Here is an 18896-nt window from a genome sequence, read left to right on the forward strand (position 1 = left end):
TAATTGCTAATGCTCTTTTTACACACAGACTGAACACAATGAAGCATTGCTTGGTGATTGGTTGAGCTAAACTGGTATTATCTAATTGTGCAGTTAAAGGGATAGTTCACCCATCATTTACTCTCCCTCAAGTTGTTCCAAACCTGTATGACTTTCTTTCTTCTGCTGAACACAAAAGAAGATATTCTGAAGAAAGTCGGTAACCAAACGACTGATGGACCCCATTGACTTCCATAGTAGGAAAAAAAATATATACTATGGATGTCAATGGGGACCAGCAACTGTTTAATTACCAACCTTCTTTAAAATATCTTCTTTTGTGTTCAGCAGAAGAAAGGAAATCATACAGGTTTGGAACAACTTGAGGGAGAGAAAATGATGACAGAATTTTCATTTTTGGGTGAACTAACCCTTTAAATTTAACAGCTGACAGATATTCAACATAATTCATGTGTGAGACAGTCTAACAGAAGGATATGAAATATCAACTGATTCTTGTCATATTGTATTACCATTTTCTAAACTATAGCGAATAAACTGTGATAATGTGAGAAATGTTGAAGGTTTGACTGTATATTCCTGTCTGTTACCATGAAAGTTATTGCTCATGAGACTTAATGGAGTTCTCAGTGCAAACGTTGGTATCATGAGACAAAACAATGTGACTTTAAGTTATAAAAAACATAAAATAAAATACAAACTGTAGAGGAAACATGAGATTACTGGTGCTTTTCCTCTGGATCTAATCTGAGCCTGAGAGAACGAGATCTGGTGTGACTCTGACAGATAGTGTCTTTCTCGGGTCATTCAGAGGATAAATCTCACACGACACACGCGCCTTAAATTAATTAACCGCTGCGGTCCAGATTAATGGAAAAATTAATTTGTAATTACTTAAGGCCTTCTTAAGCGGTAAATCTCAGCGCGGCCTGGTTTCAGAGAAGAAGAGCGCAGGGTAATTAGAGGAGCAGAATTACCCAGGGTGCCGAGCGACTGTGGCGTTCTTACTGTACTTACTGTAGGTCATGTGACAGCCATCAGCTGGCTTCTTCATCTGTTCATTAGTTCACTTGTACGAGCTGCAGGGGTTTGAAGACTGATGTGGATATGAAAGTGAATGTCATCTTACCTTCCCAAAGCTCCCCTTCCCAATGGCCCGCAGGATCTGGAAGTGATCGAAATTCACTGCAAAGGAAAGGAAAGAAGAACATTAATAAAGGAAATGCAACTATTAATGGTTACAAAGTCAATTGACCCTTCGCAGGGAGTTTGATTGACAGGTGATCTGACCAATCATAATCCGCCATCCGCCGAATCCGCCATTTTTGTCCGGAACAGCAGTCAGGAGAGTTAGTGGATTAACAAGGATTTGAAGGAGTGTCCTGACAGCTTTCCGCAGTTAAAACAACATTCCTTCTGATGTTCATTCATGTTTATTTGATGCTACAAATGAACTAGAAGGAAGAGATGATGGGTTCACGAGCAGCTTTAACTGAGCGGCGACACATTAAAGAGCCACAAAACCGTATTTATTGTTTAAATTTCGTTCAAAAAAAATGACCAAATTGTAAAGATGAGACTTTGTTTCATATCAAAAGTATCCTGGTCTGTCGTGTCTGTCAGTGTCCTCTCTGCTCCGCGGTGTGTGTTTCACTGCGCGAGAACATAGTGTGTGTGAGAGAGGCGTGGCTTGTTGGACATAGCAACAGTAACCATAGGGGGCGGGTCTTTGCGAACGGTCAATTCTGTCTTCATTTACCCACCATCATGCTGATGACATGCCTCAATTAAAACAGTAGAAATTATGATGACGTAAAATATCAAAAGTATGACAAAGTTAAAATTATGACAAACTCGAAATAATGACATAAAATTATGATAGTCAAAATTATTTGATTGTCATAATTTCAACATTTTACGTCATTATTCTGACTGTCAATTTTACCTAATTTCGACTGTCATAAAATATCTAAATTATATATATATTAAGTCCAAATTATGACATCAAATGTAAAAATTATGACTAAGTTGAAATGATGACAATTTTGACGGTCATCTTTTCATCATTGGGCCCTATCATACAACCGGAGCAATGCAGCGACGGCGCGACGTTTTGCTAGTCTCAGCCCGACGCAGTTTTCATTTTCACGTCCTGCGCTACGATGTTTAAATAGCAAATGCATTTGCGCCCATTTGTGCGCCCACGGGCTGCTGGTCTGAGAACGAGTGAGTGTTCTGGCGCATTGTTGGACCGTTGAGGAACAGAAATAGACTGCGACAATCATTTTTTTTGTTATTTAAAGAGCGCGTTAGTAATGTGCACCTATAGGCGGGTCCACAACGCACACACTCTGCTTATTACACACACAGGGACGCACAGCAGCACACAAACATGCCAAATATTTAAAATAAAAGGATTACAATGTAAAAGATTATTATTGTGTGCATAAAGATATGGTGAATCCGGCTTGTCCTGTAGATGTTCTGCTTGCGCACTTTGACCTCGCGCACGAGCAGATCCGTTTGCGCTCCGCAGACGCGTTCGGTCTTTCCACTGTCAAATTCCGTCATGTAAACAGCGAATCCACCATGGCACGAGCGCAACTGGCATTTAAAGGGAATGGGAGATGAGATTCTGATTGGTTTAACGCACGTAAATCCCAAAACACACCCATTACTCACTAAGAGAATAGGGACGACACTTTTAGACCAGCGCCGGGAGCGCCGACCATTTTTCCTGTCGTTAAACTAGCAAAAGTGGATTTGGACACGCCCTGAGTGAACTTGCGCCGTGCGCTTAGATCCTTAAAATAGGGCCCCTTATGTTAATTTTGACTTATCATAATTTAGACATTTGGTCAATTTCAACAATGTATATATAATTTAGACATTTTATGACAGTTGAAATTGTCAGTCAAAATTAAAAAAAAAGAAAAAAATTGCGAAATTATAAAATTGAAAATTGAAAATTTTAGGCATTTTCAAAATTGGCAAAATAGGCAAAATGTCAAAATTACAACAAAGTTGAAATCATGACAGTCAAAATTATGACAAAATGTTGAAATTATGACAGTTCAAATTGACTAAGTCGAAATAATGACATAAAACTGACTCATCATTTTAAACATTTTATGTGTTAATTTTGACATACAATCATAATTTAGACATTTGGTCAATTTAAAAAATGTAGGCTATATATAATTTAGACATTTTATGACAGTTGAAAATATGACAGCCAAAATGATTACATAAAATGTTGAAATTATGGCAGTTGAAATTATGACAAAATGTCCAAATTAATTATGACATATTAGATACTACGTTAAAATTATCACAAGCTGAAATTGCCAAGTCAAAATTATGACGTCAATTAAAAAAATTATGACAAAAACTGAGATCAAAGTTTAAATTGACATCAAAATTATGACATAAAATTATTTTACACAATTTTGACTTTAAAAAGTCAAAATTATGACATACTAAGACGAAATTGACTTAAGTCAAAATAATGTAAAATTATATTAAGTCATAATTTTGACTTTTTATGTCATAATTATGATTTACCAAAGAATGATTATTTCTTGTGAGGTGTAAATGTGCTTCCATAAATATGAAGCATTGAGAGGTAAACACGGTAGGAAGAGAAGAGAGTGAGAGCATTTCTACACAACACCAGATTCAAAACTCTGTCAATCAATACTTCAGGTCATAAAAATCTCCAGCGTGTGTGTGTGTGTGTGTGTGTGAAGTCATGAGAAAACCAGCTCATCGATTTAACCTTTATCCAGTCAGCAGAAAACCTCCAACACAACAAATCACATTATTATGATACTGTCTTCATATCTAACGCATTAACAAATGCTGCAAATGACGGCTTTAATAGTAATTAATTAAAAGAATGACTTTAATAGTAATTACGTGGAACTAAATTAAGCCACTCTGAGATGCATTAAGAGATTTATATTCAGAGAAGTCAGAGCTTATGCGTTTTGATTTCATTAGATCTGTGTTTAACGATAACATGTTTTGATTGATGTGCTCTAAAAACCTTTTTTCCTTTTCAAATGTCGTCCTTCATGAAAGCGATTTTCCGAAGCAGAGATGCACTATAGATTTCAGATGAAGCTTCCGTCCACTAATGGCTTGTGCTTCTTTCTAACAGCATTCTCTCACACACTCACACACACACACACAAACACACAAACACACTTGAGAGGACGCCTCGGGTCACTGCTGAAGAGGAGATGTGAGTGTTTCCGTGTCGAGTCGGTCTAAAGACTCCCAGCATCTCATTCTTACTTGAACCTGTTTATCATTTATTTATAAAGCGCTTTTCCCGACACAAGCTGTGAGCCGTGGAGCTCATCACACACACACACACACACACACACACACACACACACACACACACACACACACACACACACACTACAGCATTTTAGAAGATAATTACGACTTTTTATCCCCAGCCAGCGACTGTTCCTTCAGTATACGTCTATAGCGTGTGTGTGTGTGTGTGTTTCACGTTCCTTTAGTATACGTCTATAGCGTGTGTGTGTGTGTGTTTCATGTTCCTTCAGTATACGTCTATAGCGTGTGTGTGTGTTTCATGTTCCTTTAGTATACGTCTTTAGCGTGTGTGTGTTTCATGTTCCTTTAGTATACGTCTATAGCGTGTGTGTGTGTGTGTTTCATGTTCCTTTAGTATACGTCTATAGCGTGTGTGTGTGTGTGTTTCATGTTCCTTCAGTATACGTCTATAGCGTGTGTGTGTGTTTCATGTTCCTTTAGTATACGTCTTTAGCGTGTGTGTGTTTCATGTTCCTTTAGTATACGTCTATAGTGTGTGTGTGTGTGTGTTTCATGTTCCTTCAGTATACGTCTATAGCGTGTGTGTGTGTTTCATGTTCCTTCAGTATACGTCTATAGCGTGTGTGTGTGTTTCATGTTCCTTTAGTATACGTCTATAGCGTGTGTGTGTTTCATGTTCCTTTAGTATACGTCTATAGCGTGTGTGTGTGTGTGTTTCATGTTCCTTTAGTATACGTCTATAGCGTGTGTGTGTGTGTTTCATGTTCCTTTAGTATACGTCTATAGCGTGTGTGTGTGTGTTTCATGTTCCTTTAGTATACGTCTATAGTGTGTGTGTGTGTGTTTCATGTTCCTTTAGTATACGTCTTTAGCGTGTGTGTGTTTCATGTTCCTTTAGTATACGTCTATAGCGTGTGTGTGTGTGTGTTTCATGTTCCTTTAGTATACGTCTATAGCGTGTGTGTGTGTGTGTTTCATGTTCCTTTAGTATACGTCTATAGTGTGTGTGTGTGTGTTTCATGTTCCTTTAGTATACGTCTATAGCGTGTGTGTGTGTGTGTTTCATGTTCCTTCAGTATACGTCTATAGCGTGTGTGTGTGTGTGTTTCATGTTCCTTCAGTATACGTCTATAGCGTGTGTTTCATGTTCCTTTAGTATACGTCTATAGTGTGTGTGTGTGTGTTTCATGTTCCTTTAGTATACGTCTATAGCGTGTGTTTCATGTTCCTTTAGTATACGTCTATAGTGTGTGTGTGTGTGTTTCATGTTCCTTTAGTATACGTCTATAGCGTGTGTTTCATGTTCCTTTAGTATACGTCTATAGTGTGTGTGTGTGTGTTTCATGTTCCTTTAGTATACGTCTATAGCGTGTGTGTGTGTGTGTTTCATGTTCCTTTAGTATACGTCTATAGTGTGTGTGTTTCATGTTCCTTTAGTATACGTCTATAGCGTGTGTGTGTGTGTGTTTCATGTTCCTTTAGTATACGTCTATAGCGTGTGTGTGTGTGTGTTTCATGTTCCTTTAGTATACGTCTATAGCGTGTGTGTGTGTGTGTTTCATGTTCCTTTAGTATACGTCTATAGCGTGTGTGTGTGTGTGTTTCATGTTCCTTTAGTATACGTCTATAGCGTGTGTGTGTGTGTGTTTCATGTTCCTTTAGTATACGTCTATAGCGTGTGTGTGTGTGTTTCATGTTCCTTTAGTATACGTCTATAGTGTGTGTGTGTGTGTGTTTCATGTTCCTTTAGTATACGTCTATAGCGTGTGTTTCATGTTCCTTTAGTATACGTCTATAGTGTGTGTGTGTGTGTGTGTTTCATGTTCCTTTAGTATACATCTATAGCGTGTTTCATGTTCCTTTAGTATACGTCTATAGTGTGTGTGTGTGTGTGTTTCATGTTCCTTTAGTATACATCTATAGCGTGTGTGTGTGTGTGTTTCATGTTCCTTTAGTATACGTCTATAGCGTGTGTGTGTGTTTCATGTTCCTTTAGTATACGTCTATAGCGTGTGTGTGTGTGTGTGTTTCATGTTCCTTTAGTATACGTCTTTAGCGTGTGTGTTTTTCATGTTCCTTTAGTATACGTCTATAGCGTGTGTTTCATGTTCCTTTAGTATACGTCTATAGCGTGTGTGTGTGTGTGTGTTTCATGTTCCTTTAGTATACGTCTATAGCGTGTGTGTGTGTTTCATGTTCCTTTAGTATACGTCTATAGCGTGTATGTGTGTGTGTGTTTCATGTTCCTTTAGTATACGTCTATAGCGTGTGTGTGTGTTTCATGTTCCTTTAGTATACGTCTATAGCGTGTGTGTGTGTTTCATGTTCCTTTAGTATACGTCTATAGCGTGTGTTTCATGTTCCTTTAGTATACGTCTATAGCGTGTGTGTGTGTTTCATGTTCCTTTAGTATACGTCTATAGCGTGTGTTTCATGTTCCTTTAGTATACGTCTATAGTGTGTGTGTGTGTTTCATGTTCCTTTAGTATACGTCTATAGTGTGTGTGTGTTTTATGTTCCTTTAGTATACGTCTTTAGCGTGTGTGTGTGTTTCACGTTCCTTTAGTATACGTCTTTAGCGTGTGTGTGTGTTTTATGTTCCTTTAGTATACGTCTTTAGCGTGTGTGTGTGTGTGTGTGTTTCATGTTCCTTTAGTATACGTCTTTAGCGTGTGTGTGTGTTTCACGTTCCTTTAGTATACGTCTTTAGCGTGTGTGTGTGTTTTATGTTCCTTTAGTATACATCTTTAGCGTGTGTGTGTGTGTTTTATGTTCCTTTAGTATACGTCTATAGCGTGTGTGTGTGTGTGTGTGTTTCATGTTCCTTTAGTATACGTCTATAGCGTGTGTGTGTGTGTGTGTGTTTCATGTTCCTTTAGTATACGTCTTTAGCGTGTGTGTGTGTGTGTGTGTTTCATGTTCCTTTAGTATACGTCTATAGTGTGTGTGTGTGTGTGTTTCATGTTCCTTTAGTATACGTCTTTAGCGTGTGTGTGTGTGTGTTTCATGTTCCTTTAGTATACGTCTTTAGCGTGTGTGTGTGTGTTTTATGTTCCTTTAGTATACGTCTATAGTGTGTGTGTGTGTGTGTGTTTCATGTTCCTTTAGTATACGTCTTTAGCGTGTGTGTGTGTGTGTGTTTCATGTTCCTTTAGTATACGTCTTTAGCGTGTGTGTGTGTGTTTCATGTTCCTTTAGTATACGTCTATAGTGTGTGTGTGTGTGTGTGTTTCATGTTCCTTTAGTATACGTCTTTAGCGTGTGTGTGTGTGTTTTATGTTCCTTTAGTATACGTCTATAGTGTGTGTGTGTGTGTGTGTGTGTGTTTCATGTTCCTTTAGTATACGTCTTTAGCGTGTGTGTGTGTGTGTTTCATGTTCCTTTAGTATACGTCTTTAGCGTGTGTGTGTGTGTTTCATGTTCCTTTAGTATACGTCTATAGTGTGTGTGTGTGTGTGTTTCATGTTCCTTCAGTATACGTCTATAGCGTGTGTGTGTGTTTCATGTTCCTTCAGTATACGTCTATAGCGTGTGTGTGTGTTTCATGTTCCTTCAGTATACGTCTATAGCGTGTGTGTGTGTTTCATGTTCCTTTAGTATACGTCTATAGCGTGTGTGTGTGTGTGTTTCATGTTCCTTTAGTATACGTCTATAGCGTGTGTGTGTGTGTGTTTCATGTTCCTTTAGTATACGTCTATAGCGTGTGTGTGTGTGTTTCATGTTCCTTTAGTATACGTCTATAGCGTGCGTGTGTGTGTTTCATGTTCCTTTAGTATACGTCTATAGCGTGCGTGTGTGTGTTTCATGTTCCTTTAGTATACGTCTATAGCGTGTGTGTGTGTGTTTCATGTTCCTTTAGTATACGTCTATAGCGTGCGTGTGTGTGTTTCATGTTCCTTTAGTATACGTCTATAGTGTGTGTGTGTGTGTTTCATGTTCCTTTAGTATACGTCTATAGCGTGTGTGTGTGTGTTTCATGTTCCTTTAGTATACGTCTATAGCGTGTGTGTGTGTGTTTCATGTTCCTTTAGTATACGTCTATAGCGTGTGTGTGTGTGTTTCATGTTCCTTTAGTATACGTCTATAGCGTGTGTGTGTGTGTTTCATGTTCCTTTAGTATACGTCTATAGCGTGTGTGTGTGTGTGTGTTTCATGTTCCTTTAGTATACGTCTATAGCGTGTGTGTGTGTGTTTCATGTTCCTTTAGTATACGTCTATAGCGTGTGTGTGTGTGTTTCATGTTCCTTTAGTATACGTCTATAGCGTGTGTGTGTGTGTTTCATGTTCCTTTAGTATACGTCTATAGCGTGTGTGTGTGTGTGTTTCATGTTCCTTTAGTATACGTCTATAGCGTGTGTGTGTGTGTTTCATGTTCCTTTAGTATACGTCTATAGCGTGTGTGTGTGTGTGTTTCATGTTCCTTTAGTATACGTCTATAGTGTGTGTGTGTGTGTTTCATGTTCCTTTAGTATACGTCTATAGCGTGTGTGTGTGTGTTTCATGTTCCTTTAGTATACGTCTATAGTGTGTGTGTGTGTGTTTCATGTTCCTTTAGTATACGTCTTTAGCGTGTGTGTGTTTCATGTTCCTTTAGTATACGTCTATAGCGTGTGTGTGTGTGTGTTTCATGTTCCTTTAGTATACGTCTATAGCGTGTGTGTGTGTGTTTCATGTTCCTTTAATATACGTCTATAGCGTGTGTGTGTGTGTTTCATGTTCCTTTAATATACGTCTATAGTGTGTGTGTGTGTGTTTCATGTTCCTTTAGTATACGTCTATAGCGTGTGTGTGTGTGTGTGTTTCATGTTCCTTCAGTATACGTCTATAGCGTGTGTGTGTGTGTGTTTCATGTTCCTTCAGTATACGTCTATAGCGTGTGTGTGTGTGTGTTTCATGTTCCTTCAGTATACGTCTATAGCGTGTGTGTGTGTGTGTTTCATGTTCCTTCAGTATACGTCTATAGCGTGTGTGTGTGTGTGTGTGTTTCATGTTCCTTTAGTATACGTCTATAGTGTGTGTGTGTGTGTTTCATGTTCCTTTAGTATACGTCTATAGCGTGTGTGTGTGTGTGTGTTTCATGTTCCTTCAGTATACGTCTATAGCGTGTGTGTGTGTGTGTGTTTCATGTTCCTTCAGTATACGTCTATAGCGTGTGTGTGTGTGTGTTTCATGTTCCTTCAGTATACGTCTATAGCGTGTGTGTGTGTGTGTTTCATGTTCCTTCAGTATACGTCTATAGCGTGTGTGTGTGTGTGTTTCATGTTCCTTTAGTATACGTCTATAGTGTGTGTGTGTGTGTTTCATGTTCCTTTAGTATACGTCTATAGCGTGTGTGTGTGTGTGTTTCATGTTCCTTTAGTATACGTCTATAGTGTGTGTGTGTGTTTCATGTTCCTTTAGTATACGTCTATAGCGTGTGTGTGTGTGTGTTTCATGTTCCTTTAGTATACGTCTATAGCGTGTGTGTGTGTGTGTTTCATGTTCCTTTAGTATACGTCTATAGCGTGTGTGTGTGTGTGTTTCATGTTCCTTTAGTATACGTCTATAGCGTGTGTGTGTGTGTGTTTCATGTTCCTTTAGTATACGTCTATAGCGTGTGTGTGTGTGTTTCATGTTCCTTCAGTATACGTCTATAGCGTGTGTGTGTGTGTGTGTTTCATGTTCCTTCAGTATACGTCTATAGCGTGTGTGTGTGTGTGTTTCATGTTCCTTCAGTATACGTCTATAGCGTGTGTGTGTGTGTTTCATGTTCCTTCAGTATACGTCTATAGCGTGTGTGTGTGTGTGTTTCATGTTCCTTCAGTATACGTCTATAGCGTGTGTGTGTGTGTGTGTTTCATGTTCCTTCAGTATACGTCTATAGTGTGTGTGTGTGTGTTTCATGTTCCTTTAGTATACGTCTATAGCGTGTGTGTGTGTGTGTGTTTCATGTTCCTTCAGTATACGTCTATAGCGTGTGTGTGTGTGTGTGTTTCATGTTCCTTCAGTATACGTCTATAGCGTGTGTGTGTGTGTGTTTCATGTTCCTTCAGTATACGTCTATAGCGTGTGTGTGTGTGTGTTTCATGTTCCTTCAGTATACGTCTATAGCGTGTGTGTGTGTGTGTTTCATGTTCCTTTAGTATACGTCTATAGTGTGTGTGTGTGTGTTTCATGTTCCTTTAGTATACGTCTATAGCGTGTGTGTGTGTGTGTTTCATGTTCCTTTAGTATACGTCTATAGTGTGTGTGTGTGTGTTTCATGTTCCTTTAGTATACGTCTATAGCGTGTGTGTGTGTGTGTTTCATGTTCCTTTAGTATACGTCTATAGCGTGTGTGTGTGTGTGTTTCATGTTCCTTTAGTATACGTCTATAGCGTGTGTGTGTGTGTGTTTCATGTTCCTTTAGTATACGTCTATAGCGTGTGTGTGTGTGTGTTTCATGTTCCTTTAGTATACGTCTATAGCGTGTGTGTGTGTGTGTTTCATGTTCCTTTAGTATACGTCTATAGCGTGTGTGTGTGTGTTTCATGTTCCTTTAGTATACGTCTATAGTGTGTGTGTGTGTGTGTTTCATGTTCCTTTAGTATACGTCTATAGCGTGTGTTTCATGTTCCTTTAGTATACGTCTATAGTGTGTGTGTGTGTGTGTGTTTCATGTTCCTTTAGTATACATCTATAGCGTGTTTCATGTTCCTTTAGTATACGTCTATAGTGTGTGTGTGTGTGTGTTTCATGTTCCTTTAGTATACATCTATAGCGTGTGTGTGTGTGTGTTTCATGTTCCTTTAGTATACGTCTATAGCGTGTGTGTGTGTTTCATGTTCCTTTAGTATACGTCTATAGCGTGTGTGTGTGTGTGTGTTTCATGTTCCTTTAGTATACGTCTATAGCGTGTGTTTCATGTTCCTTTAGTATACGTCTATAGTGTGTGTGTGTGTGTGTTTCATGTTCCTTTAGTATACGTCTATAGCGTGTGTGTGTGTGTGTGTTTCATGTTCCTTTAGTATACGTCTTTAGCGTGTGTGTTTTTCATGTTCCTTTAGTATACGTCTATAGTGTGTGTGTGTGTGTGTTTCATGTTCCTTTAGTATACGTCTATAGCGTGTGTTTCATGTTCCTTTAGTATACGTCTATAGCGTGTGTGTGTGTGTGTGTTTCATGTTCCTTTAGTATACGTCTATAGCGTGTATGTGTGTGTGTGTTTCATGTTCCTTTAGTATACGTCTATAGCGTGTGTGTGTGTTTCATGTTCCTTTAGTATACGTCTATAGCGTGTGTTTCATGTTCCTTTAGTATACGTCTATAGCGTGTGTGTGTGTTTCATGTTCCTTTAGTATACGTCTATAGCGTGTGTTTCATGTTCCTTTAGTATACGTCTATAGTGTGTGTGTGTGTTTCATGTTCCTTTAGTATACGTCTATAGTGTGTGTGTGTTTTATGTTCCTTTAGTATACGTCTTTAGCGTGTGTGTGTGTTTCACGTTCCTTTAGTATACGTCTTTAGCGTGTGTGTGTGTTTTATGTTCCTTTAGTATACGTCTTTAGCGTGTGTGTGTGTGTGTGTGTTTCATGTTCCTTTAGTATACGTCTTTAGCGTGTGTGTGTGTTTCACGTTCCTTTAGTATACGTCTTTAGCGTGTGTGTGTGTTTTATGTTCCTTTAGTATACATCTTTAGCGTGTGTGTGTGTGTTTTATGTTCCTTTAGTATACGTCTATAGCGTGTGTGTGTGTGTGTGTGTTTCATGTTCCTTTAGTATACGTCTATAGCGTGTGTGTTTCATGTTCCTTTAGTATACGTCTTTAGCGTGTGTGTGTGTGTGTGTGTTTCATGTTCCTTTAGTATACGTCTATAGTGTGTGTGTGTGTGTGTTTCATGTTCCTTTAGTATACGTCTTTAGCGTGTGTGTGTGTGTGTTTCATGTTCCTTTAGTATACGTCTTTAGCGTGTGTGTGTGTGTTTTATGTTCCTTTAGTATACGTCTATAGTGTGTGTGTGTGTGTGTGTTTCATGTTCCTTTAGTATACGTCTTTAGCGTGTGTGTGTGTGTGTTTCATGTTCCTTTAGTATACGTCTTTAGCGTGTGTGTGTGTGTTTCATGTTCCTTTAGTATACGTCTATAGTGTGTGTGTGTGTGTGTGTGTGTTTCATGTTCCTTTAGTATACGTCTTTAGCGTGTGTGTGTGTGTTTTATGTTCCTTTAGTATACGTCTATAGTGTGTGTGTGTGTGTGTGTGTGTTTCATGTTCCTTTAGTATACGTCTTTAGCGTGTGTGTGTGTGTGTTTCATGTTCCTTTAGTATACGTCTTTAGCGTGTGTGTGTGTGTTTCATGTTCCTTTAGTATACGTCTATAGTGTGTGTGTGTGTTTCATGTTCCTTTAGTATACGTCTTTAGCGTGTGTGTGTGTGTTTCATGTTCCTTTAGTATACGTCTTTAGCGTGTGTGTGTGTGTTTCATGTTCCTTTAGTATACGTCTATAGTGTGTGTGTGTGTGTGTGTGTTTCATGTTCCTTTAGTATACGTCTTTAGCGTGTGTGTGTGTGTTTCATGTTCCTTTAGTATACGTCTTTAGCGTGTGTGTGTGTGTGTTTCATGTTCCTTTAGTATACGTCTTTAGCGTGTGTGTGTGTGTTTCATGTTCCTTTAGTATACGTCTATAGTGTGTGTGTGTGTGTGTGTGTTTCATGTTCCTTTAGTATACGTCTTTAGCGTGTGTGTGTGTGTGTGTGTTTCATGTTCCTTTAGTATACGTCTATAGCGTGTGTGTGTGTTTTATGTTCCTTTAGTATACGTCTATAGCGTGTGTGTGTGTGTGTGTTTCATGTTCCTTTAGTATACGTCTTTAGCGTGTGTGTGTGTGTTTCATGTTCCTTTAGTATACGTCTTTAGCGTGTGTGTGTTTCACGTTCCTTTAGTATACGTCTATAGCGTGTGTGTGTGTTTTATGTTCCTTTAGTATACGTCTATAGTGTGTGTGTGTGTGTGTTTCATGTTCCTTTAGTATACGTCTATAGTGTGTGTGTGTGTGTGTGTTTCATGTTCCTTTAGTATACGTCTTTAGCGTGTGTGTGTTTCACGTTCCTTTAGTATACGTCTTTAGCGTGTGTGTGTGTGTTTTATGTTCCTTTAGTATACGTCTATAGCGTGTGTGTGTGTGTTTTATGTTCCTTTAGTATACGTCTATAGCGTGTGTGTTTCATGTTCCTTTAGTATACGTCTATAGTGTGTGTGTGTGTGTGTGTGTGTTTCATGTTCCATTAGTATATGTCTATAGTGTGTGTGTGTGTGTGTGTGTGTGTGTGTGTGTGTGTGTGTGTGTGTGTGTGTGTGTGTGTGTGTTGTGCAGTTCTTGGCTGTGTGAGTCTGTGGGAAGTTTGGCGTCGCTTTATCAGACTTAAAAAGACTAGATAAGAAACGGCAGCCGTTCTGATGACTAATAATGTTTAGCCATTTGTTCGCTGGAACGTAATCAGCGGCTGGATGCTCGAGTTCCCAGAATATGCAATAAACCTGCTTTGATCTGACAGTTACAGAGATATTAAACAATAACGATCTTCTCCACACACACACACACACAGATCACAGCTGAAGCTTTCTTTTATATTTAATATTTATTATTATTTTTTACGCTCGTGTGAGTCAGCAGATCTGAGACGGATGATGATGGACTCGTGCCAACATGATGAAGATTCCCAATCGCCTGCTAATGGATCCCGGAGAACAACACACTGATGAAAACTGTATCGCCGCAAAATATGACGTCCAGCAATCTCTTAAGAAGGACACATTATATATAATATACCCATACTGTAAATTTACGGTAAAAAACGATAGCTGTGGTTGCCAAAGATTTACAGCAAAAAATAAATAATACGGTAGCAACATTTTTAAGCACAAAAACGTATTTCACTATTTGATGTAATGTTAATTTACCGACTTATTGAAGTACTAATATCAGTTTTGTATCATTGTAATACACTGACAACCACCAATCACAGCAGTGACGAGAGTCACATGATCAATCAAAGCTCATCACAAGCAGATTTTCCACAAGATCATTAATACTAATATAGAACCTTTACAGTGTCATTCACACACACACTAATGGTAACGCACATTTAGCAACATTAAATGTAACATAAAACCCTAATGTACACAACTGATTGGAAAAATCTAAGAAAAACTATGAAGAAACAGTTACTTCAACAAAAATACATCAAGTGTGAAGTGTCACCCAGGGAATTGTGGGAATGTTATAACACTGTAAATTATACAATGAATTGTTCTTTTTTACTACCCAAAACTGTAAATTTACTGTACAGTTAGATCTATCACAGTTATTTACCGTATAAAGTACGGAAACTTTCTGTTGACCAATTAACAGGTTTTCACCGTAGCATTTTTACAGTCTTTTACCGTTAAAATCACGATAAATGTTTTACAGTGCAACTAGTGAAACTAATGATTGTCAATAAGGTGAACTTTGACTAGTTATCCTGCAGCCGTAAAGAATGAAAATATTTAGAAAAACTAATATTTAAACTATTTAATGTTGCATTATAAAAGACTTTCATAGAAACATTTGCATACAGTTCATTAATGTAAAGTGAAATATATGATATAGTTTATATCGTTCATGAATGTAAGTCTATTATCGTCCAGCTCTAATCTGATAAATGCAACTAAAACGCATGAAAATATTAAGATATTATAAACATTAACATCATGATTTTCTGCTTTTAATCAATGTGTTGTAAAAAGTGCATAAATGAGACCTGACAGTGGAAATGAACGAAAACATTAAGAATACTAATATTCAAAGGATTTTAATGTTGCATGATAAAAGACTTATAGACACGTATAATTACAGCCGCTGATATACGAAACACATCACCAGAAGCCAAGACAACTTTATGAAGGTATATTTTTAGTTTCATGTTGACTTTAAGCATCTGTATTTTATTATATGATTTTGCTGAAGCTTTGGATTATTCCCTGACAGCGGTTCAGTGTTCGTGGGCAGAAGCTGCAGAAAAGCCACAGACAGGAAGTCATTAGTGTCACTTCCTGTCGGAGGTCCATCTCGTCCCACACTCCTCTTCACACACTCACACACACACGCTCATCAAACTCCTGCTCACACACAGACACACACACACACACTCATCAAACTCCTCCTCACACACACACAGACACACACACACAACTCTGACTAATGACAATGGCCCTCAACAGACTACATGAGCCAGAAATATACATTATACACACACACACACACTCGCACTCATTTTTTTATTTTTTTATTAAAGAATGTTTATATATTAGTGCTGGAAAACGAGACAGAAACACTGAGGAAGAACACCACACACACACACTCTCTCTAGCAGTTCTCAGATCCATCATATCACAGTAAATGTTACACAGACGTTCTGAGATCATCCGAAGACAGACTCATCTGTGCTCGTCCCAGCCTCTCTGAATACATCACTTGTTTGTTTGGAGATGCTGTCATAGTTTGGCATTAATTATTAAAAAAGAGATTATGCAATTTTCATAAGCTTTTCCTTATTAATCACAATCAAGGGCACAAACGCCTCCCGGGCACAAACAGTGTTGCACTGAAGCATGATGGGTAATCTGAAACGCAGCGGCTCATGAAACGTGCTTGAGATCATGTGAGAAACACATCAACATCAGCAGAGCGTCAGACCTTTCATTCACGACAGGGATCTGATACACGTCTAAACACTTTACAGTGGACAAGAGCACAGAAGAACTCAGCTTTATTATTTCTACAGCGCTTTAGTCAAGTCAGCTTTATTATTTCTACAGCGCTTTAGTCAAGTCAACTTTATCATTTCTACAGCGCTTTAGTCAAGTCTGCTTTATCATTTCTACAGCGCTTTAGTCAAGTCTGCTTTATCATTTCTACAGTGCTTTAGTCAAGTCAACTTTATCATTTCTACAGCGCTTTAGTCAAGTCTGCTTTATCATTTCTACAGTGCTTTAGTCAAGTCAACTTTATCATTTCTACAGCGCTTTAGTCAAGTCTGCTTTATAATTTCTACAGCGCTTTAGTCAGCTTTATCATTTCTACAGCGCTTTAATCAAGTCAACTTTATCATTTCTACAGCGCTTTAGTCAAGTCAGCTTTATCATTTCTACAGCGCTTTAGTCAAGTCAGCTTTATTATTTCTACAGCGCTTTAATCAAGTCAGCTTTATCATTTCTACAGCGCTTTAGTCAAGTCAGCTTTATTATTTCTACAGCGCTTTAGTCAAGTCAACTTTATTATTTCTACAGCGCTTTAGTCAAGTCAGCTTTATCATTTCTACAGCGCTTGTCAAGTCAGCTTTATTATTTCTACAGCGCTTTAGTCAAGTCTGCTTTATTATTTCTACAGCGCTTTAGTCAAGTCTGCTTTATCATTTCTACAGCGCTTTAGTCAAGTCAGCTTTATTATTTCTACAGCGCTTTAGTCAAGTCAACTTTATTATTTCTACAGCGCTTTAGTCAAGTCAACTTTATCATTTCTACAGCACTTTAGTCAAGTCAACTTTATCATTTCTACAGCACTTTAGTCAAGTCTGTTTTATCATTTCTACAGCGCTTTAGTCAAGTCTGCTTTATTATTTCTACAGCGCTTTAGTCAAGTCAACTTTATTATTTCTACAGCGCTTTAGTCAAGTCAACTTTATCATTTCTACAGCACTTTAGTCAAGTCTGTTTTATTATTTCTACAGCGCTTTAGTCAAGTCAACTTTATTATTTCTACAGCGCTTTAGTCAAGTCAACTTTATCATTTCTACAGCACTTTAGTCAAGTCTGTTTTATCATTTCTACAGCGCTTTAGTCAAGTCAGCTTTATTATTTCTACAGCGCTTTAATCAAGTCAGCTTTATCATTTCTACAGCGCTTTAGTCAAGTCAGCTTTATTATTTCTACAGCGCTTTAGTCAAGTCAACTTTATTATTTCTACAGCGCTTTAGTCAAGTCAGCTTTATCATTTCTACAGCGCTTGTCAAGTCAGCTTTATTATTTCTACAGCGCTTTAGTCAAGTCTGCTTTATTATTTCTACAGCGCTTTAGTCAAGTCTGCTTTATCATTTCTACAGCGCTTTAGTCAAGTCAGCTTTATTATTTCTACAGCGCTTTAGTCAAGTCTGCTTTATCATTTCTACAGCGCTTTAGTCAAGTCTGCTTTATTATTTCTACAGCGCTTTAGTCAAGTCAACTTTATTATTTCTACAGCGCTTTAGTCAAGTCAACTTTATCATTTCTACAGCACTTTAGTCAAGTCTGTTTTATCATTTCTACAGCGCTTTAGTCAAGTCAGCTTTATTATTTCTACAGCGCTTTAGTCAAGTCTGTTTTATCATTTCTACAGCGCTTTAGTCAAGTCTGCTTTATTATTTCTACAGCGCTTTAGTCAAGTCTGTTTTATCATTTCTACAGCGCTTTAGTCAAGTCAGCTTTATTATTTCTACAGCGCTTTAGTCAAGTCAGCTTTATTATTTCTACAGCGCTTTAGTCAAGTCAGCTTTATTATTTCTACAGCGCTTTAGTCAAGTCAGCTTTATTATTTCTACAGCGCTTTAGTCAAGTCTGTTTTATCATTTCTACAGCGCTTTAGTCAAGTCTGCTTTATTATTTCTACAGCGCTTTAGTCAAGTCTGTTTTATCATTTCTACAGCGCTTTAGTCAAGTCAGCTTTATTATTTCTACAGCGCTTTAGTCAAGTCAGCTTTATTATTTCTACAGCGCTTTAGTCAAGTCAGCTTTATTATTTCTACAGCAATTTAGTCAACTTTATTTCTACAGCGCTTTAGTCAAGTCTGCTTTATCATTTCTACAGCGCTTTAGTCAAGTCAACTTTATTATTTCTACAGCGCTTTAGTCAAGTCAGCTTTATCATTTCTACAGCGCTTTAGTCAAGTCTGCTTTATTATTTCTACAGCGCTTTAGTCAAGTCTGCTTTATTATTTCTACAGCGCTTTAGTCAAGTCTGCTTTATCATTTCTACAGCGCTTTAGTCAAGTCAGCTTTATTATTTCTACAGCGCTTTAGTCAAGTCTGCTTTATCATTTCTACAGCGCTTTAGTCAAGTCTGCTTTATTATTTCTACAGCGCTTTAGTCAAGTCAGCTTTATTATTTCTACAGCGCTTTAGTCAAGTCAACTTTATCATTTCTACAGCGCTTTAGTCAAGTCAACTTTATTATTTCTACAGCGCTTTAGTCAAGTCTGCTTTATTATTTCTACAGCGCTTGTCAAGTCAGCTTTATTATTTCTACAGCGCTTTAGTCAAGTCTGCTTTATTATTTCTACAGCGCTTTAGTCAAGTCTGCTTTATCATTTCTACAGCGCTTTAGTCAAGTCAGCTTTATTATTTCTACAGCGCTTTAGTCAAGTCTGCTTTATCATTTCTACAGCGCTTTAGTCAAGTCTGCTTTATTATTTCTACAGCGCTTTAGTCAAGTCAACTTTATTATTTCTACAGCGCTTTAGTCAAGTCAACTTTATCATTTCTACAGCACTTTAGTCAAGTCTGCTTTATCATTTCTACAGCGCTTTAGTCAAGTCTGTTTTATCATTTCTACAGC

General features: G+C 37.9%; 1 protein-coding gene across 1 annotated transcript in view; it reads right to left on the reverse strand.

Annotated features, from left to right (window-relative positions):
• Positions 1-18896, reverse strand: part of stk32c (serine/threonine kinase 32C) — an 82565-nt gene that overhangs the window by 40475 nt on the left and 23194 nt on the right. Inside the window, exon 2 of the mRNA XM_084392317.1 lies at positions 1130-1185. Coding sequence (XP_084248443.1) covers positions 1130-1185 — 56 coding nt within the window. The remainder of the gene's footprint in view (positions 1-1129; positions 1186-18896) is intronic.

This window comes from Rutilus rutilus, assembly GCF_951802725.1.
Source record: "Rutilus rutilus genome assembly, chromosome: 20".
NCBI lineage: Eukaryota > Metazoa > Chordata > Actinopteri > Cypriniformes > Leuciscidae > Rutilus > Rutilus rutilus.